General features: G+C 45.3%; 1 protein-coding gene across 1 annotated transcript in view; it reads right to left on the bottom strand.

Moving 5' to 3' along the window:
• The window catches only part of LOC119386563 (probable ubiquitin carboxyl-terminal hydrolase FAF-X), a 326,343-nt gene that overhangs the window by 245,748 nt on the left and 57,432 nt on the right, over positions 1 to 23,163 (bottom strand). Inside the window, exons 6-10 of the mRNA XM_037653846.2 lie at positions 21,265 to 21,377; positions 16,895 to 17,000; positions 12,874 to 13,241; positions 8,059 to 8,191; positions 389 to 451 (exon numbers count right to left, since the gene is read on the bottom strand). Of these exons, the coding sequence (XP_037509774.1) occupies positions 389 to 451; positions 8,059 to 8,191; positions 12,874 to 13,241; positions 16,895 to 17,000; positions 21,265 to 21,377 (783 nt within the window). The remainder of the gene's footprint in view (positions 1 to 388; positions 452 to 8,058; positions 8,192 to 12,873; positions 13,242 to 16,894; positions 17,001 to 21,264; positions 21,378 to 23,163) is intronic.

Genomic DNA, 23,163 nt, shown 5'->3' with positions numbered 1-23,163 from the left:
TTTTTATGAGTATGGTCATTACCAGCTACCTCAAATTCAAAGTTGTGCACAAATTTTTAGGAGAGAAAATTAGAAAAAAATGCTTTGTAGTCCCCTGGGATATCTATCAAGGGATCACCACAATGAATTTCAGCTTCCTACAATGTCCTGGGATTTCTCCAGGCTTTTTCTCGGGCACACATGAGAACTACTCAGTTAGACCTCGATAGCTCTGGAACTAATAACCACAGCTTCATGAAACTTGGCAGTTCATCTTGTTTTGGTGTTTTGAACATGCCCCGAAAGTTTCATGTGGACATCTTAAAAAATAAATAAGTTTGGTCTCAAGGCAGCCTTCCCCCTTAAATGGAAAAGTGCTTTTCGACATTATGGCTCGTGCCATGCTCACCTGTGGCTGGTGCAGGCTGTCTCGCAAAACAATCTGCAGCACCCGGTTCTCCTTGATCCACTCCTGCAGTGAGAGATAGTAATCTGAGTAACAATCTCACATCATTAAAAGACACCGTGCTGTTTGTGCTCTTGTTTTCATGCTACCTTCAAGATTGAGCTGTACTGAAAATGTATGACTGAAGGAGAACTTGTTGTCGGCCTAATTGGTGTATGTTTGAAAGCATATTTGCCGCCAAGAGGACACAGACGGAAGACGGTACCATTTAGTGCAAAGTTATGCCACATTCCCCACAGGTACATATTAACAAGGTTTTACTGTACGTACTGTAACTATCATATGCTCAGAATAGCACTATGCCCCATGCACAGCTGTGCATTTAGCTCAAGATGCTTATTGTGATAGGGCTGTCTGCGATAAGTCTGGCACCTTTGTCCTTTTTCTGATGCTTGCTTATCATACAGGCACTGCCGACATTGTGTGCAAGTCGAAATCATTGAATGACTGGTCTCTGCAAAGGTGAAATATGTTCTACAGCAAACTGTGATGCCGGCAAGACGAGGAACACAGTGAAGTTTTATGCGACAAAGTCACTGCAATATGTGTCAGCCAATATTTATTTATTTATTTACAATACTGCCAGTCTCTACTGAGACCATAGCAGGTGGGCACTATGTACAGATACTATGAATACTCATCATATTGACCAATCAGCAATACATAAAAAAGAGTAACATCAACTTTGATCTCTATACATATGCAATTTACACTACATAATATATAAACAAAATACGAGTAGATGTAAATGACAGATAAACATTGCAAGCTGCATACACGACTACATGCACAGTGTACAAGTACATATGCTTGTTGCATGAATGATGCTACTGACAAATTGAACATATTATAGGATTTTTTCAATGTCTGACTCAAACTGAGACAGTGACTCAGTGTTAGTGACGAGAGGCACTAACATATTCCATTCACAGATGGCAACCGGAAAAAAGGCATAGAATGAGACACTATGGCTTCACTGGCCAGCAATTACATTAGGTTCCATGAGATTCGATCGGGGATTCATTGCAACGTCTCAACTATTATAGCGAGTATGCATTAACAAGGTTTTACTGTATGAGTGTTTGCTGTGAGAGTCTTTTGTACTCGCTCCGTTCCTGACCATGCATAGGTGCGGCGACAGCGAGCTGCTTTCATTCCTGCAAGCAACATGTCTGTGCGGTGCGCTTAGCTGTCTTACATATAGAGAAGGCAGTGAACAGTGGCACGGCACATTTGGGTTGTCACCTATCAAAAGCATGCAGTACACTTACAAATGCACCCCGAAACACGTACAACCGAGCAGTTAGTTGAAGATGCTTATCGTAATGGGGCTGCTGGTGATGCCTGTGCATTCGTTGCCTGCAGCTGTGACACCACTGTGCATTTCGGGTGCTTATCAATAAAAGTATTGCCGCATTCATGTGAAAGTCAATCCTTCATTCACTGGTCTCTGCACTAACAAAAACAGAAAGGCCTTTTACGGCACATTATGGTGTCGGTCACACCTCGATTTCAAGGGTGCAGTCAGCTTTTACCCCACACAGGATGATCAAGGTACGCACTAATAACCAGGAGACACAGCATACAAGCCACTACAGCAATATGAAAAGTGGGTTCGGAATTTGTCACAACTACATTTAAACCATCAGCAAGCTGCATACTAATGAGGTTTTTATTTATTTATTTATTTATTTATTTATTTATTTATTTATTTATTTATACAAGCACCTCACGAGTTCCACGAGGGAACATTTAGTGAGGGAGGGGGGATACATTTTGTTTTGTTTTACAAAGAGCGATCAAGGCAAATGCAAAGTGAGAAAAAAAAAAGTAAACAATATGCTTGTGTATACGAAAAGTCCTGGCTGCGCAAATTGAAACAACCAAATGAGACGGCAAACAATAACATTATACAATTCGAACCTTCATACATAAGTATATAATACAACTGATGTCATATTTTTCAATGAAAGCCACAAAGTAAATGGGTATAAAGCGTTACACAATGTTAAAGGCGATTTATCCGGATTAAGAATCAGAAACTAGCCGCAGTACATACATAAGACATACACTTCTAGGGCTCAAGAGGCAGTTTTTCAAGCAGCCTCCTAAAGATCTCGGTCTCTTTGACGTTAGCTTTATTCTCAGGAAGACTGTTCCACAGTACAATGGCACGTGGTAATGCAGATAAATTAAAGGCATTAGTGTGACCGTATAGACGCTGAAAACTGAGGTTATGCTGCAAACGACGGGAATATCGATGAGGTTTGAGAAGTGGCAAAGAAGAACGATGCTTGCTGTTGATGATTCTGTGCAACAGACAGAGAAGTGAAATGTTTCTGCGAGAGGCGAGGGAGGAAAGAGAGAGCGACTGCTTGATTTTTGTTACGCTGGAATGCCTGTTGTAGTTACTGACGATAAAGCGAGCAGCACGGTTTTGAACCGATTCCATGCTTCGGGATAGATATGCTTGTTCAGGTGACCATATAGAAAACACGTATTCGAGTTTAGGACGCACAAGTGTTTGATAAGCGAGCTTGCGCGTGCAAGGAGGGGCATCGCGAAGATTGCGTTTTAGGTAACCAAGCATACGAGACGCGTCAGCTGTAATCTTGTTGATATAACTGGACCAGAAAAGGTTCGATGTCAGATGGATGCCTAGATACTTATAAGATGAGGTTGGTCTTAGAGGGCTACCATCAAGGAAATACTGAAATGTTGAGAGTGATCGCTTTCGAGTGAAGCTCATTTGATTACACTTATCTACGTTTAATGTCATTAGCCAATCTGAGCACCATGTGGTTACACGATCAAGATCTTGCTGTAAAGCTACATGATCAGATGGTAGAGTGATTTTGCGGTAGATTATGCAGTCGTCCGCAAAAAGGCAAATGGATGACGTAATTTCAGAGGGAAGATCATTTATAAAAATTATGTTTGCGTATACATAATTAAGAAAAACTGTACCGTACAGTGCCTCTTCGGATTAACAATATGCTTCACTGCACTACACCTTGGAACAGCAGCATACCTGCCAAGTTTGGAGAAACAAAATCTGCAAGATTTACTGAACTGGGGGTGTGTGCAGCAGCCAACCCCCCCAAACCTCCCCCCCTCCCCCAGTCGACAATTTTTTATTGCGATAGCAATTACATAGACACCCTTGGTGGGTTTTTGCCGTCACAGTTGTTCTGTACAAAGTTCCCATCGCCTACACATCGTATGTTCTACGCGTGAGTAAAAGGGCGCTGGTGCTGGGGATGAACGCAACTGAAGCAGAGCTGAACCGACCTGGCCGTCTCCATCACACGAAGGACACATGCAATAACATCGCCTGGCGTGCGAGGCCCGAGTGGCAGGGGACCCGCATGGTCGGCGGCGACCAGCGGAAAGTTGTGCTCCAGCAAGAATTCAGTGAACAAGCACTCTGCACGGACGTCACGGTCACCATCTTCTTCGCGCTTTCCTTGGCTGTGAAGGGTGCTGACATGATTTGCGATTGGACGGGAGCGACGATGTCCAACCTGCCTCCATGTGAAACACCGAAATCACAACTACAAACGATGCAGCCTGCGTGATGCTTTCCCCTTCATTATTCTATAATACAACCGAATTCAGTTGTGTACTGTTTCAGAAATGCTTGCAGATACTTCTTGCGTTCGTACTCCTTACTTAAAGCCATGATTGACGGTCGGCCTACACAACACAATAATAATAATATCTGGGGTTTAACGTCCCAAAACCACGATATGATTATCAGGGAGGCCGTAGTGGAGGGCTCCGGAAATTTCGACCACCTGGGGTTCTTTAACGTGCACCTAAATCTAAGTACACGGGCCTCAAACATTTTCACCTCCATCGAAAATGCAGCCGCCGCAGCCGGGATTCGATCCCGCGACCTTCGGGTCAGCAGTCGAGCGCCATAACCACTAGACCACCGTGACGGGGCACCTTCACAACACCAACGCGGCTGACAATCGAGGCTGCCGAGGCCTCTATGTCGAATGGTCGACGAGAAGAACGACGACAGAAATGTCTAATTTTTTATAGTGTTGCTAGTTGCAGAACACACCATATCTCCAGCTCAGCTGAGTGAGAGTACGGCCGCTTGCTCTGTGGTCACATCAACAATGATGTGCGCCATGTGCGGTGTCAGGCGAGCGAAAAAAAGGAAGAGGCCACTCAACATGTGGTGCTACGGTTTCAGGGAACTGACACTTCGCAAAAATCTGTAAGCTGGCATTCCTGCAAGAATTTTTTCCACCAGAAAACTCTCCTTCACAGACTGCTTTTCTTAAGCTCGGTCAGCCCATGCCAATACAGCGAAAACGCGCGAGCACCACAAAGGCTTTTCAAAACATACTGCAGGAGTGTCACACATCGTTGTAAGCTCCCTGGTGTAGAGAGAGAAAGGGAAAGAAATGAAATGAAGGAGTGTTGAATAGAAATAGTCCTGCGAACCGCTCGCGTTACCCTAGTTCGGCCTTTTCTGCTTGCAGCCCGGACGGTAAACGCTCGCTGCCTTTTCCATCCTGCAGGAGGGAGGATTCTGTGTCCATGCAATGCGCCCCCACGTTCTATCAAACAAAGGTGTTTTTTCGCACATTGATACAATCCCACATCCGTAGTTTGCGTTCTTGGAAAATGCCAGCGCGAACTGTAGAGACAAGGGGTCCGTATTGGATGTCGCATCGGCATTCATTGTTCTGTTAGCAGCAAGTGCTCACCGTTTCTGTGTTTCACGTCCTTATTCACCCTGCACTAGCTCAGCAAAAAGGAAGGGCGAGTCGAGTGTACGTTGTATCAACAGTCGCAGAGTCCGCAAACGCGCTCCGACGTTGCCCGGCTGCGCCATAATCCCCACTGGGGTGTTATAAATATGTGTGACCTCTCAGGACATACGATGCAACATGGACGCGGCAGTCTAACTCATTCCTTGCTCTCTTCCTCCGGTCCTCCTTAAACTTTCGCACATGCTTTCTTCTCTCTTTGCAATCATTACAGTGCATAACGCCATCTGTCGAGGGGCATGGAACACATTCAACAACCTGCGCTCATGAGTGCATGCGCTGACTTGCAGAGGCTGGCGGCGACGGGCTGCGGCAAGCAGGGAGCAGACAACAAAATGGGTTGGCAAGGAGACACAGGAACGCGGCGAAGCGTGACTGTGTGCCGTTGCTATAGCAACGGCAGAAACCACTCCCACCCTCGGCTCCACTGGCACACCCGTGCCTCTCTCCATGCGTAGTGCCATCTGTCGAACATGCTGTGAAGAAGGAACCAGCATTACACCATGTGTCCCTTCCAGATTAGCGGAGTCGGCGCAGTTCTGGCACTACTTGCACATCTCTAAAACGTGCATTGGACTTAGTTGTACTCTTTTACTATGTAGCTACGCAACTTTGCCCGTGTGGCCAGACAAAGCACTGGAAGCAAATAGAAACAGGGCACAAGTAAATTTTCCGGACATTTCCCTGTTACCCGTACAACCGGAAGAAAGGGCCAAAATCCGGAAGTCTCCCGGATAATCCGAGAGACTTGGCAGATATGCAGCAGCAGATCTGACTTCAGGGATCCACTACAGCCCCAAATGGATTGGCACATGAGAGTACTGATTCGAGGCAGCAAGATCACTCATCATTAGCAGTGGCTTCAATTAACACACTTCTAAATCTATGATCGAAGTAGGAAGTCCGAAAAATCGGACGCCCCCCCCCCTAAAGAGTTTCTGCATCCAAAATTTCAGCCATTCATGTACATGGACTCCATGGGGCTCGTGGTAGTGCCACAAAAGTGTCCAAATTTTCAGGCATGTCCAAAAAATCAGGTGACCAAAAAATTGGTAGTTGACTGTAATTGATAACGTGGTGTGGGAACACTGGAGTAAGCGATTTATATCACCACAGACGACATAGAAGTTGATTTAGCAGTGGCTGCTCAACTGGTATATCATTATAAGTGTCCTAACCCTGAGGCCAGGAGGCTGCCATTGGCTGTTAAAGGACTGTATCGTATCAGGCCCAAGAGCGCAAGCTACCTATCTTTGTTGAACTACACGTGCCCTTCTTTACTATCTACTAAACCCCTCCCCCTTTCCCTCGTTTTGGTATAAAAGACTGACGACAATAAACACAGGCCCTCGTTTTGGTATAAAAGACTGACGACAATAAACACAGGCGTTCACTACTGTCCTGACATGCGTGTTGGTTTCATTGAACGTGGCCCAGCTGATACAAGGACCACTAACAGCAAAATTTTTGTTTGTGACTTTATTAATGCAACATGTAGCTTTGTGTCTGGTAATCCCAAAATTGAATTGCAATGCTCTAACTTATCATATAATGAATGTTAACGTTGTTAATTGCGATCAATTTTGTATCACTTCGAAACACCTGCCTAAAACTTGTGGAGATAGGTTTGCGAGAAGCTTACCCTATGAGGCGACCGGAAAGGTACGTGACGTTCTCCACTGCCACAGCGAACAAAGACGCTACGGCCAGGTTCGCCAAGTCTCCGACACGGCGCAGAAAAGGCACTCGAGGCAGGTTGTCAACAAACATGGGTTTATTAACCCAAGGTGCAGCACAGTGCGACAATCCCGAGCTTGCAGGCCGTAAAAGGAAACTCCGCAAGACCGGTCGAGTCCGCTTGCCAGCGGCGCTGCGACTACCACACAAATGGCAGCAGTCGAGCGCACACACAAGACGCCGCCTGCCAGAGCAGCGCGTCAACACCTCGTGCTGGCCTGCGAGTATGTGATGCGGAAAGCAAGCGCCAGACAGAAGCGAGCTCCTGGGAGAGGGGGTTGTCACTGGCGGCCAATGAGGACCGGCGAAGCGCAGTGACGCAGACTAGTGCGTTGTGCGGTGAGCATTGTTTGGACATGTCCGAACACGTGGCTTCGTGCGGGGAAGACCAACGCATGGCTCGCACCTGGCAAAAAGGCCTGGCAATGTAGCCACGGTAGCCATGTCGCCAATTAACGGCGGTTCCCAGTGCTCGAGCCGCGTGGGGCCAGCAACAAGCTAGCTGGGAAAGAAGGCGCCAAAGGGGAGGGCACGCTCGATTCCCACAAACTATAACAAACTAGTGCCCCACAGCAGAGGAGCGCCTAAGATCACGTGCACTCAAGCTTTGATGTCTTCGAAACACAGTTTTCCAATCGGAGACCCGCGGGCAGTAAAGAATGAAATGATGTAGGTGCTTTTGTACGTTACACCTGTTAAGCGCGTGTCCTCTCAGGAAAAAGAAAAAGCATTCCTGGCCTAAGCAGCTAGAACCACCTTTAGAGCAGCCCAACGATGAGTGACATGAGTAGCGAACAATAGCCCTCACTGGGTGCCAGTTGTTGTATTGTGTGCACCCCGCAAATCATCTGACATCAACAGTACTCGCTTTACTCGTGGAACGTCACACGGGGCCTCGATCTACATCACAACAATGGCGATGTCGCAAGGTGCTGCCAACTCAGATGAGCACTCACACTTACTTTAAAACCAAATTAAAATCAGTCAGAACTGTCCCCGTATAGAAGTCAATCAAAGAGCACAAATGTCTTGAAGTTTCAATTTCAGTGCCAGGGGTCTTATAAGAAAAACACAAAACACACTGACCGCCATACGTTCGGCTGTGAGCCACTCCTCCTCGTCAGTGTGTCGATGGGCGTAGTAAGACACATTGGCAATCACCTTGTTCACCTCGTTGAGCGCATTCATCTTGCCATTGAATGAGGAGATCTGAAGCAGCCTGTAATGCAAAAAAGTCCCATGTTTTAGACCAAATGCCATTCACCTGCCACTTGCAATTGCACAGTCCAAAGAACTTCTCCTCAACTGTATCCTGCTTAATGTTTTAAAGACAAAAGACAAAAGAAAACATCTGAATTGCCAGCATTGCTTCCATCTAAATGCGACCACCACAGCAATGATCCAGCAGCCAAGCCCTGTAACCACTGGGTCAACATCTCCAGGACACACTTCACCACGCGCAGAATGGTAATGAGTAGAGCTGTGCGAATAGCAAAATTTCAGGTGCGAAGCAAATTCGAATATGGAAGTGTGAGTGCGAATCGAATCGAATATTTTTAGAATATTTCTAGAATATTTCTCGAATACTTCGAAACGAAATTGCAGAAAAAAAAGTTAGAGTGATTCCTAAGCATATTATTAAGAGATAGCAACATGAAAGTGTTTCTTTTCGCTAGGTTGATGAAGCACTGGCGGCGTGGTGTTTCATAGTTGTCTTATCAAGAATGAGGCAATGTAGAGGCCGAATCCTATTTATGTACATGTTTTTCATTCATGTTCATCACATGTTTGTGCACTTTTGACCTTGTATAATCACACATCTGTATTAGTTTGCCTGTTTACATAATTTTCATTCATGTTTGTTAAAATTCTGTGTATCTTTGTACACCCACTCCTGCCATAGCACACTTAGCGCTGCAGTATGTATAAATAAATAAATAAATAAATTTATAAATTGGTGCAACCAAAGTGATGCCGACAACACTTTACACGAGATAGGCAAAGATGCCATTTCCTCAGCCTCTCCTCCTCTTTCAACTTCTGTGGAAGCCTAACTGATGTGGCGGACAAGGGTGTGCTCCCTTCAAGTCCGGAGTTCCAAATCTGCCTCGTAGACGATATATAAGAACATCTGAAATTTCGAATGCTAAGAAGCTTCGGCGTCCGATTTTTCGGACTTCCTGCCCAAATTTTAGGTCCAAAACAGCATTAATTGAGCCCCCACCTCTGCCACATCTTTCATCTCCATGTTGGAATCAGCGTCTTCTTGAGCTAGTACATTTGCGACCGTAGCAGAGCTTGAAAGGCAGCTTTGCCGCAATACGGGGTTGCGATGAGGTGAAGCAAATTGAAAATCTAGGGAACACTTTCAATCGGACGACTCTCTCTTGACTAAGTTCGACCGTAACGGAGCTTGAAAGGCAGCTTTGCCGCAATACCGAGGTGTGATGAGGTGAAGCATACTGAAAATCTAGGGACCACTTTTAATCGGACGTTGACTGTATCTTGGCAAAGTTCGATCGTAAAGGAGCTTGAAAGGCAGCTTTGCCGCAATACGAGAGTGTAATGAGGTGAAGCATATTGAAAATCTGAAGGGGTCACTTTCCATCGGACATTGACTGTATTTGTCTCTGGGAAGTTCGAATAGTTCGAATAGTAAAATTCCAGTGCGAATTGAATCGAATAGCAAACACTATTCAAAAAATATTCAAAATTTTGAGTATTTGCACACCCCTAGTAATGAGAAAACGAAAGTGTTGGAAGATTAGGTGAGTTGGTTCGTCGTACTTGAACTGGTATAGCGCATTACAGAAAAGAAGAAACGGCCCAACAGACCTACACAAGAGGACAGAGCGCTCACTTCCAATTGAGCTTTATTGTCAAAATGCACCAAATATGCAGACTTGCGCAAAGCATACAAAAAACACCCGAACGTAACGCCAAGATTTGTGGGGTCTGACTATGGGCCGCGCTCAGAACACACTGACACAGTTCACGCCGTCCAGGCAACCAACACGTGTACATTTATTAAACATTTTTACATACAACAAGCTCACCTGCCGAATCTGATACACAACTAGTAACACGCGAAGTAACTTTATACAATGCCAATACAGTACCCGGAAAACATAACAAACCCAAGACAACATAAGACATACAATGCACCACGAATGCGGCGTCGCCGATGTTCGATTCGCCACGAGGGGCCCGCGGGAAACGAGCCACGGTATCGTCCCCCACGGATCCACCGTGGAAGACGTCCGTCCACGCCCGCTACCAAACCGCAAAGAGCGTCGCTGCTGCTTTCTAAGCGCCGGCCTAACCTCTCCACAGCAGTGCTGCCGGCGCCACTGCACTAAACCCTAACCCGCGCTAGCACAGCGCTACATCTCCCTCGGCGGCCGTTTAACCTAACTTCGGCCAATACGCGAGACGCGCGTGCGCCATGAGGTGCAAACGACATTACAGGGGGTCATAGCACCTCCACAGATTAGACAACATCGCAACGTCACAGACCAAAGGTTCATAGACAGTTCGCCTGATTAAAAAAGAACACTTTATGTTCAGATAGAGCCAACAAAGGGGTGCTGATACATGTGAAAGATTTGAATATCCCCTTGTTATTAAAGGGACACTAAAGGCAAATATTAAGTCGACGTTGATTGTTGACATAGTGGTCCAGAAACCTCGTAGTGCTATTTTTGTGCCAAGGAAGTGCTTATTTTTGAAATACAGTCGACGTCCGATTTCCCGGACCCTCAAGGGACCGCGAAAACGTCCGGAAAATCGGGCAGTCCGGGAAAACGAATGCACGTGAAAACGCACCTTTTTGGTAGGTATTTTTCGCTGACGGAGAGGGTCACAGCCGGAGTACAAGATTCCCATAGCAATTCAGCCAATGCATCGTTTAGGTGGCTCTGAAAAGAGCCGTTTATTTAAAGAAAATACGACGTGGCCGGCACTACCTCATAGGTCAGCCGGCCACGTCGGGCGCAAAGAAGTCGCTTATTTTCTTTTGCACGGTCCACTTGCCCGCGATTATGTCTGCCTCAATTTCAGTCACGTCATGTTGCCGCTGTACACCAATGACAGTGTCATCAGTGCTCGCGTCAACTCCGAGCTCGTTGGCTGTGTAGGAGCTGGCTCTTCGTTCTCGGTGTCGGAGTCATCGGAATCCTCCGTAACTTCATGAATGATTTCGTCATCGGTCAACTCCGCGCATAGCTCGAGGTCTTTGTCAGCGTCGGCGAAGCCCTCAAGGGTTATCTCGGCTGGAATCAACACGCCGCCAGCGCACAGATGGCCGAAGGCAACGTCCGCGGATGGCAGGTCGTCATCGTGACCTACGAGGTGGCTTTATGCGCTTCGAAGGCGCGGACGAAGACGAAGGAGCAGTCGGTGCCATTGCTGTAAACGGCGAATCCGCTCGACGAAAAGCGCAGCACGAAACAGCTAGGAACTCGGTGGATGCTGAAGGTCGGGAAACGTGATCACTGAAGGTAGCGCGCAGCAGCAAACGATCAACCGCAGACACAGCCGCACGTGAACGAACACATTGAGGTTTGGCTTGGCTAAGCTACAGCAGGCAACGGATTGACACGTGCGGTTTCGAGGTTACGGCAGCCGCGGCGCGGTGCGGCGGTGCTGCTGGCCACACCTGCGATGCAAGTATGGTGGGCTCAAGGATATGAAAATGAAAACAACCAAATTGGCGGCGTCGGTGGTGACTTTGGGTCGGCGGTTAACAGTAAAAAGTCCGGGAAATCGGATGGCGAAGGCTATAAGCGTCCGGAATTTCGGACTTTTTAATACATTGACTCTACGGGGAACTTGACGGTGCCACAGATGAGTCCGGGAAATCAGGCATGTCTGGAATTTCGGGCGTCCGGGAAATCGGACGTCGACTGTAAAATCACGTTCTAGCGGTCCGCATCGCGTTAGCGCACTTCAATTCACCCGCCTGAAAGCGGTCTTTCTCACGTCACTGTTGCCGAGCCCAACGTTGCCCGCCTTTACTGTGCGGCGGCGTGAACTGGCGGCGTGCACCATTCGGGCATCCGGCAACATCACATGCATGCGGCATTTTGTCAAACTTTCTGCCAGAGCGACTTTCACGGGCGCGCAACACACGATACCGAAACTACCACTGAGACGTGACCGAGTGAGCGAAGCAGGGCTCCGGGTGAAGCACAGTGCGGCGAAAACGGAACCTTTGAACCACGCGCGCTGTTACCCATGGCAACGCCCAAAGAGGTTCTTTTTTCCATGAATCAAACAAAAACGAACAAGCATTCTATTACGTCTCTTGATGCACGGAAGGTTCTTTTTTTATAGCAGCTAGTTTGATTAAGAGTGAATAATTGTAGTCGAACTCTCTCACGTCATCGGGGTCATTTCCAAAATGTCCCGCTCGTGGCGCTCATCATGTGATACATTTAGCTTCATTTCTCGTTAAGTAGAGCACTGCTGTTGATAATATTGCCGTTTTAGATGGCATACATTGAGCTTTCACTTTGACATAAATTGTTATTTACCTTTAGTGTCCCTTTAATGAAGGATAAGCCAGAAGAAGAGAAACTGGTGTTTTGTGTCATAACTGCTAAAGCTGCATCAAACGGACCACTGTCCCATTTTCATGCAATTCAGAAAAGGCAGTGGAGAAGCAGTTCAGAAGTTTCAGAGGAGACTTCTTAACTTTTTCTTTAATGACAATAGAATTGCTTCTGTGGCCCCTGGAATTTAAACGGCAAGATGTACTTTTTTTTCAGAAAAATTAAAATAGGTTGTCAGCCACGCACTGACAAGAAATTTCTTAACTGAACATGCCTGTGCATAAGCAGTGGTTACTGTCCTCTAATGAGGGGCTGTCTACAGTAGCATTTCTCAAAGGCAGCACGATACCTGAGGATCATGCGCAGGCGAAACATCTCCAGTGCTCGCACGGTCTCTTCTTGGTGGGGCACCATGGCAGCAAGAGAGCGCAAGGCACGTACAATGGCTGCCAGGGCATCATTCTTGCTCTCGTTCTTGGCCTCACGCTTGAGTTCCTCGTCCGACAGGCGCTCCAGGAAGGTGGGAACCAGCGATACAATGGGCATCAGGTACCGCTCCACAGTGGGCACTGTCAGCAGGCTGTGGCACAGCCCAAACGGCCTGATGAGTGCTGCGATGACCGCCACAGACAATGGGGGGCCCGAGCGGAACCGTTCCAGCAGGATGGTGAAGCCCCCAAGGTTGCCAAAGCGGTTGATCAGGTCCACCACCCAGCCCTGCAGAAGCACCTTTCTTGTAGTATAGGCGGCAGCAGTGACAATAAGACTGTGGGACACAAGAAAGCAAAGCTCTCACTTGCAGCGCTAGTTAACGGAAGTTCCACTTCAAGGTTCAGCGGTACACTGAGTTTAACACAAACATCTAACCTTTTCGCTACCATGCCTGCTCAGATCGATCCCTAGTCATCATCACCGATAGACATGCTGAGCGTGCTTCCCTGGAACCTTACACTACCCCGGGGTCAGTCCTAAGGCTTTAACCCTTTGAGGGTTTATGCTGTGCATGTACAGCATCACCTAACAGGCACCAAAGGGTTTACGCCATACATGTATGACATTGCCAGTATGTTTAAAATGCGCGCCTTTTTCGATCATTTCTCTTGCTTGGCATGTGCTGCCACACTTCGGGAATACATGGAATTTATTTCATGCACCGATGTCTCTACGTTGTCTTTTTTTTTCTTTCTTCCCAACGCGGCACGCTGGCTTTCACTTGCACATCCAAGCATGCGCTCGCAATGCGGCTGGTTTCAGTTTCGTCCTTTGGGTGGTTATCATTTCTCACGCCCGCGAAGCTGATGGCTGTCTGGTTTCCAGTGATGCTACCGAGGACATCTGATGTGGAGCAATTTTTGGAGCAGCAAAATTTCCGTTTTGGAGCACTTTGGAGCAGCAAAAATTTTCATCTTGGAACCCTTTGGAGCAGACAATTTTGCATCTGGGAGCACTCTGGAGCAGCAAATTTTACATCCTGGAGTATACTACAGAAGAATATTGCATTAACATTCAAGCACCTGAATATTATTATGGGCTCTTATGAAGGCTAGAAATATTTCGATTCATTGCAAATCTTATGGAAAAACTCATCTCAGGAGAACTCCATACTTCACTCGCTAATGAAAAAATAAGGGCTCATGCAGTTGAGTGTTCTCGATTAACCTCTTTGGTGATTATTTTCGACACTAGCAAATAAACAGAATACCGGATCAATAAAATTGCCCTTTATGAAATAACACTCTAAATACATCTATGTGGTTATCAGCAGACGTGGTAGACAAACGCCATGACGTACAGCAGTGCCTCAATGGCAAAGAGCCACACTGTCCCCAATGCATTCCCCAAAGAAAACTCCAAGGCGAAAGCCAGGTTCTTTTTCTTCTCGATCGACAGCTTGATCCTCCCCCTCCTTCTCTGCAAGCTATCTGCACCTCACCTGGTTTTGCGCTAGCTCCATGATCAGCGCACCGATCACGGAAGCAGCCTAAAGCGACGATGTCACGTGATGACGTCATCACATGACATCACAATATATGACGCCATGATGACGTCACAAGTTTTGACGATCTATGACGTGATGATGACGCTATCACATGATTATTTTTTGCATCAATCGATTGACGCCGCCGACGGTCAGTTTTCGTGCTTGATAAAGCATCAAGGCTTTCGCATTAAGATTGCGTATTGAACGTTAAGAGGCTGGCCGTTAACAACCTGGCCTTACATAGCCAACTGTCCTCCACGATGTCACCTCTGTGACATGCGTGAAACAGCTTCGCTTATCATCCACTCCACAGAGTGAAATGGCTCCTCAATTTTTTTTAAATTCTTATTGTGATAGCAATTATATGGACACTCTCGACGGATTTTTGCCGTCGCCGTTGCCGTAATTTTCCGTATGAAGCCCAAATTGATAACATCACTATGCGCATTCTAGCCGCGGGTAAAAGCTCGCGAGCGCTGGCGACGAACACGGCTGAAGCGGAGATTAAACTAGCCGGCCGTCTGTCTCCGCCGCACGGACAGCGCATGAGATAACATCTACCCGCGTGCGGGCCTGCCGTCGATTGCTCATCAAACAGAAACAGAAGTGACAGACATTTTAGTGGCACGCATGTAGTTATTACTGAACATTGCTTTCCTTACATGCCTTGCGATGCTTGAAACGAGCTATCAGCAGCGTTTCTAGAACAGACGACGTCCGCCGATGAATTGCCGTCGCACTTTCTCGCTACCGATAGGCCTAGACGTCAAGAGCCTCTGCGGAGAGCGTGTTTTGCTGTCAAGCCGACTTGCAGAATAGAAGCTGCGTCGGCACCATGCATGGCATCGTGGCTTACTCGGGACGCTCGCGTGAGTGTTATTTATTCAGTGGAATAAATCTTGGTCCATGGTTGCGACTTTGGCAGCCCCAAGATCAAGCTGCACATGTTCTGACGCGCCGCCCCAAACCCGAGACTTTGGCGCAGTTTGGCGCAATTTTCGTCGATATTATCAGGATGGCGCAGTAAATACAATTTGGCGCACTTTGGCGCAGCTGGCGCAGGAGTGGAATCACTGGGTTTCTAATCTCTCAAAGGGTGACCTCTTGTTACTCTCTTGTTTATTGCTCCCCAGGGCAAGATTACATCCGCTTCCGTGTGGTGCTAAATTACACAAACGATGCCGCCACGGTTGCGTTCCCCGTTTTGGAAGCTCGGAAAAACTAACTCCGTCTCGCTGGCGATAAGACAAAGAATTATTAGAGCTTTTTCACTCGTTTTGCTTTCTGGACGAGCGCACAACCATGCAGTTTTCTTCCATGCACTCACTCACGCAGTTCGCTTACGCTATGGAAGTGGGCTAGTGAGTCGAGCGGCAATTCTTCCGGTGTGGACTGTTCCCCAAGTATATTTTTGTATGTCTGTGAGCTATGTTTAATACAACGCATAATTTTTATTTATAAGTTTTTTTTAGGATTTTGCTTGATGTTACTCACTAATAAACCATGTGTATGTAACAAGAAAAACGATTTTTTTTGTCACTTTATGGTCTCGCGAAAACATTTTAACCAATTTTTTTCTGAAATAGAATTGTCTGAAGAAATTATGCCAGCAATAAAAAAATACACATTTTTGAGTGCATTTCGTGAAAAAGTTTGACCCTCAAAGTGTTAATCAGTTTAGATTTTGTTGCTCTTTTTAAATTTGTCAATTTTTATGAATTTTTTTGCAAAGTAGGGTGTGTGCCAAAATGATGGCTTGGCTGCAGCGTTTGAGAAAAAAGCTCGCCATGAAAAAGCTCAAGTCTTTTTTTGGTTCGAATAAGTCAAAGTGAATTGTAATTAGTATCAAATAATTTCGAAGTGAATTTGAATAGCAGTATTCAAATAGCGGTAGGGTGCGGTAAAATATGTTCTGTTAAAATTTGCTCAGTCCATGCAAGCCGGTATGACAAGTTCATAAATTTAAAAAAAATTAATCTCAGTGCACGTAATAAGCACACTTGACGATAAAGTGTGTTTCTCGGCAGTGCCGATTTCCGCTGAATATGTGGTCTTTCACTGCATAGTGGTCCCACGGCACAATGAAACCACCTTTTCAGGTAGCTCGCATGAAGTAAAGTGCATCACATATCCAAGTGAGCACGCTACCCAAGCAGCTCAGCGATTCAAGCTGGGCCAGCGTACCCTCCCACTCTTTCACCTATTAGTGATGAACTTGAGAAGAAGGAAGAAAAAAAGAAAGCAGCTCTCAGAAGCAATGCTTGGCATTTGCTTTCACTCCTTCAAGTCTGTCAGAGCGCAAACATGGATAGTGCAATACACGGGAGACCACCGGGAGATGAAAAATAACGTTATCGGGGATTACTGCAAGGTGTGCAGTAAGACCCACCTTGGGCGTCCTGGTGTCAACAGGACGAGCAAATACTTGGTCGTCCGAGATCTGGGATCCTGGAGGCACCGAATCAGAGGGCCGCGTTCCGTTGTACGAGTGGAACCTGCACAAGCATGTACAATGGCCATGCTGTTCCACAATCTACTCGTTTCCAAAATAGGCCACTGTGATGAAAGTGACAAACTGTCATTCATCCATTTGTAGTTCAATTCCCTTTCTGAAACATTCACTTTCAGAAACCTTCCTCCAGTTTACAGCTTTCTGCACAATTGATATGCTGTCTTATTTACTCAAGGACATTTTTTTCCTTGGCATGTTACATCATTGTTTATTTACATGACAACCATTGATGCTATGGAACATATGCGATTTGGAGCTCTTTGGAGAGATTTATTTGGCAAATTAGAGCAGAGTGGAACAGGTTTTCACATTTCACATTTTGAAGCATATGAGAGCACTCCCTGAAGGAAAAAGTTTCATTTTGGTGCTTTGGAGATAGCGGAACTTCCTCATCCACTTTTGCATCACGAATAAGCAGAAGACACCGGCTCAACAAAAAAAATTCTGTTTTATGGAGTTGTCTGTTCAAACTTCATAACACGTGCTTGTAAAATATGCAGAGTCCTTACCCCAGAAGGATCAGTCTTGATCCTAATGATGCACTCATACTTACCAACCTAGGGACTTTGAAAGTTGGGAGATTCGCAAACCGAAAAACCCACAAATTTTTATTTCTTGCTTCTCACGAGCACAGTAACATCATACACAACTCTGAATGATTGCAGTAAAGGGTTTAGACACCAGTAATCATACTATACTCGTAATTATAGCACAAGTGTAATTAACTACACATGCGTGCAGAGCAAAATGTCACAAAATGCCTCTTGGCACTTGGTGCCACATATGAACATTTCGTCGCACTGGAGTAGCTCTTGAATCTCCCACTAGAGCCATGCACACCATATATGAACTCTATGTTTCACGCACAAAATTTTTTTTTTTAAGCGAACCTTCCGAACAAGAGCACGGAAGAACCATATGCACATGGGTACAGCCGGAAAGCCAATGTGAAGTTGTAACCCCGCTATGTAGCATCCTTGATTTCTCATTTGTCTTGCCACTGCTGGCGGCAAACGTTTAAATGTCGAGAATCGACTCTCAAACTTTGGACTTTCAAGTTCAAATAAACCAGGCTGACCTACAATCATGCAATTCACGATGGCAATTTGTGATTGTGACAAAGGCAAGTAACAAAAACGTGCTAGAGTGGAGATAAGGCAAAAGGCCTACTGCCCGCTTCTAACCGCTTCGATGCCGCATGGCTGTCAACAAGCTACCTAGTGTACATTGCCCTTACCTTTTTGCAAATGCACACATTATTGTGGTTGCACAAGAAATACAAAGAGAATGCTATAAAATTCCGAGCAAGCGCCCCTTCTTATTTCGGTGCTAGTTTCAGTTTCCCACCGTCGCACATTAGAAAAATAGTCACAATTTCACAGCGAGCGCAAAATAGTGAATCCGATAGCAACAAATAGGAATTTTATATGAATATAGGCTAAGAGCTCACTCCTTCAGGAAACGCAGCCGCTGCATTAAGAGATGTGACCCATCTATGGCTCAGGGGCGGATCCAGGTGCGTGTAGATCGAATGAACAGGACATGGGGTAAGTGTAGATCGACCAAAACGCGATTTTTTTCATTTCATTACTCAAAAATAATACACACTCTGAGGAATGAAACTATGCACTGGCGAGCACGTTGGAGCGCTCGAAGCCATTTAGAAATGGCGCCAAAAACCGCGCCTCCTGATGAATGCAAGCGCTTGTTTACATGCTGTTTTCCATCATCCTTTCTGCATGTATGTATTTTTTTTATAATAATAAATACGGCTAGATTGGTTAAATACATTCGTTTCCTACCATTTTCATAAGTTTTGATTGCAAATCTTTCGAGCAGTAATGTTTTGGTAGTGAAGTCATTGGTTTATGTTGTAAGCCCTTTCCGCGCATTTTTTAAACATAAAAGCGCTTTTTTCTCACGATCAGTTTCGTGAAAATTTTCTGAACTTCATGTATCTTTTCTGGAAAGCTATCTGACCGATTGCACTGAAATTTTCTCAGATTATAGTTAAATCCCTTCTGAACAGTTTGAACTAAAACTTTGAAAAATTGTCTGAGTTATATTTATGAAAAAAAATATTGAAGTCTCTCTTACGGGTGACATTCGAGGGCAATATTTTTTTTTTCTTTTGAGATAAATGTAGGAACCCATTTTTAGAGCTAGGGGTTAATGCCACTACTATGTGGAATTAGCGTGCCAGATTTCACAGTCATACCGTTTTTCGTTTCTGAGAAAAGGTACATTTATTTTACACCTTAGTGTAAAATTTGGTACCTAAATATAATATAGTAACGAAAGCTGCAGGGTCCAAATCATGCGAAGTGAAGGCCGAAAGCATTCTCATTAAGCACGTGAAATTACACAATAAAATATATAAAAGTTCGAGATATAAAGCTGAAACCAAGATGACCCGTTTAACCGACCATATCCCCTTTAAGGGGTACTGACACGAATATTTTCAGTTGTCGTTTATTTGCGTCAAATGAAAGGTCAAGCCCCCAAGAGCCTAGAAAAGGTAGTGCTAAGCACGACTGCGCCCTGGAAAAGTAATTACAGTATGTTTTTAAAAGCTAGTTTCGGTTCCTACTGTACCCTGACGTCACAACACGGTATGGGCTTCTCGTCACGTCCTTGCACAATATATAGTGACGTTTCCACGCACAAGCGGCCATTTTGGAAGTTTTGATGATGTACAAGCAGCCATCTTGGAAGTTTCGGTACCTAACGTCATCACAACAAGCCAGACTGCTGCGTGAAGTCACCAGAATTTGTACTGTAGCCTGACGTCAAGCTAATGTCAATGTCAGTAGGTGCGCCATGGAAAAATTGACTTTAATGTCAAATTAAAATATCTTATCAGCATTTGCTGAGCTTCACACTTGCTCAGAGCCGTCTCTGCATACAGGAGATATGTATGGCAGAGTAAACTCGCCTTCGAAAAAAGGTGTCAGTACCCCTTTAAGGGGAGACGTGGGTCTTGAAAAGTGTGTTTTTAATAATTGGGTGAACTAAACGAAATTTAATACACTTAGTATTCAGTTTTTTCTGCAGGTTCCAAATCTCTAAATAGATTTTTAATAGCTGCATTAGAACAAAAGATATGCTAGTTCTACAACGTTTTCTAGCACAATTCTTATGGGGACTTTTGGCAACTTCTTTTCGTCAAACACAAAAGCAAAGTATGCGGCAAGATTGCCAGAAAGCTGATCTAGCCGATGATGCTAATTATTTTCTTATAATGTTGTTTACCAAATGATAATTCTCGATAATCATAAAGTGTACGAAGCAAAAATTTTTCACTCATGTTTGCATCAGTTTATTTTGCATTCGAAGTTTTATGAAAACAATCAAATTAGCATCATCGGCTAGACGAGCTCTCTGGCAGTCTTGCCACATATTTTGTTTTTGTGTTTGACAAAGCAAAATTGCCAAAAAGTACCGTAAGAAATATGCTGTCAGAAATTGCATAACTTTTGTTCTAATGCAGATAATAAAAATCTACTTGAAGGTTTGGAATCTGTAGAAAAAACTGAATAAGTTTCATTCAGTTAACCAAACTAATAAAAAAATTTTTTTCAAGATCCACGTCTCCCCTTAAACCGCGCTCCTAATTTCAAAAGGTGCAGAAAAGGTTCACATTTTTTCTGCACCCTTTCTGCTGATGGTGCCGGCTTGGTGCAAGCACTTCGGTATGAAGCAGCAGCATTGCAGATGATGCAGCACACGAGCGATGGCTCTATATGAACCACAGTTCTGTGCACCTGCTGTTTCTCAATAATGTGGGGTGTGCGTAAAACCTCCCATATGGGCTGTTAGAAACTGAAGAGTTCACCAGACAATGCACTAAGCAATCAAAAGTAGGGCTTCCACCACACTGGCACCTCATCCTTCATCTTTAGCATCCCATTGTTCCTGCCCCACTGAACTTCTGAACTTTTCATAAACTGCCGTAAACTGGTTCAGAACGGTGCAGGCAAGCTTCATCCCTGTTCATGTGAGCTTATAACAAATTTTACTCTTGTTCATTTCATTTAAAAACATATATATATTCCTTCTATAGCCAGCGATCTATTGCTTTCATATGGTTCCACATCACATCAAATTGATAAAGGAGGTTTTGATCATGAAAATGGCTGAGAACCACTCCAGCAAACACTGTGGAAGGTCGCTCCAAGTGGGCAGAGTTATAAGAGATTTGGTGCATTGATGATGGTGGCCATATTGAAGTGCTTGTGAGGACTCACTTGTTGTGTGGGTTCAGCACCATGGCAAGAAGGTCAAGCAAGGGAAACCAGTCCTGATGCAATTTGGTGACACACAGCTCCACAAGCCGCTCACAGTTCTTCATAATGCAGCGCTGCATTCAGAAAGCACACATATTGCAACACACCCCATCGATCATAGAACTTTAAATTCAGATCCTCGTTCATTGCTTTGACACTACATTCCTAACTTAATGAGCACCCACAAGAACTGTTTTGTTACTTCACTACAGTGTAGCAGCATGAATGCAGACACACGATGGTGCAATTTCGCATCTCAACATGTGGCCAATAAAGCAAGCAATACAGAAGAATACGGCAGAACCTCAGTAATACAATCACAGCTCACACGAGTTTCAGCGTGATAGGAATTTTTCTGTGGTCCTGGCCAAGGCCCATTGGCCTGCAGTGTGCTAGAGTACGGTTCTCCCAAACCAATTTTCGCCCCACAGCGTTTCATACAAACGTATGTTACCAAGAGTATGTTGGGCATGTTGGTAATGCATAACTGATCACGTAGCGCAAAATTTGACACAGGACAAGAGAGGGGGACGAAGACGAGCGCTTACTTCCAACAAGGTTTATTTCGAGGAGCGTACACATATATGTACTAACAACACTCTAAGATTTTTAGACATAGCCTTTACTTTTCACCAAGACCACACCTCTTGGGCGTACCAACCCAGGAGCAACAAACCTCTGCTTCCGTATCATTCCACCCACACAAAACTCGTTAAAAGAGGTATTGTAAACTTCTGCTTTCGCGATGCATTAGAAAAGTCTTGCCCCCGTCTAATGGCACCCAGTTTTGCAGAGCAAGCAGAGCGACTTTCGAATGCAGGTTACCCTTCTCACATACAGGTTTCAGTCGCGGAAAGTTTGGTGAAGAAGCTTCAGCTCTCGGAACAAGCGCTCCCACATGTTGAGCCAGTAAGGCCTCAGAGGCTTGCTGTAGTCCCGTATCTACATGGAGTCTCCCACAACTTGAAAAAGGTTGGAGAGCGGGCCAATGTGAAAGTGGTTTTTTCTGCCCCGAGAAAGCTGTCGTACTTGTGCACCAAGGATGTTTCAAGTGCAAAACGAGGTTGCTCAAAAAAGCACAAAATCCCGTTCGTCACATGCACAGCAAATGCAATCTATCAGATACCTCTTTCATGCGGCAAGAAGTATATAGGACAAACTGGCCGCTGTATTAATGACCGGCTCCGGGAACATGCTTGTAATGTCAAGAATGGTCGCGATGGTTTCTTGGCATTGCACTGCAGCACGTGTGGCTGTAAACCGCTTTTTCATGACACCGTTATCGTGGGAAAAAACAGAAATAAAACGACACGAGAAATTATCGAGGCAGAGAGGATTTGTAGATTAGGGCTGAACTGCGTCAGCACCCCCTCTCTCGGGCTTTGTCAAAAAGAATTGTCTTTCCTGAGAATGTAAGATTTTCGCGCATGGCAATTGTGAGTTTCTTGAATGTTTTGTTTGTTTTTCGCATTTCGAGAGTATATATGTGTACGCTCCTCGAAATAAATCTTGTTGGAAGTAAGCGCTCGTCTTCGTCCCCCTCTCTTGTCCTGTGTCAAATTTTGCGCTACGTGATCAGTTGTACGTTACCACACAGGTACTATCAGGTGTTGCCCGCACTGCCACGAAATACACGACAGTCGCATGCTGGAGTGGGAAATCCTAGGGCAGGCATGTGCGGCACGGCATCGATTGGGCGGGTTGTCAGCATCTCCTATCGGCAGTACGTTGTGTCCTAGAGGCCCCAACGCACATTCTTAAGCTTACACTTTCAGATTACAGATAGTGTCGACATCGCACTTTTTTTTAACCTTTTCTGTGCTGCTGCGCTTGAGGCAGCATTGTTGCACTGTGTTTACA

This window comes from Rhipicephalus sanguineus, chromosome 3 (genome assembly GCF_013339695.2).
Source record: "Rhipicephalus sanguineus isolate Rsan-2018 chromosome 3, BIME_Rsan_1.4, whole genome shotgun sequence".
NCBI lineage: Eukaryota > Metazoa > Arthropoda > Arachnida > Ixodida > Ixodidae > Rhipicephalus > Rhipicephalus sanguineus.
This window is presented reverse-complemented; position numbering and strand designations above follow the sequence as displayed.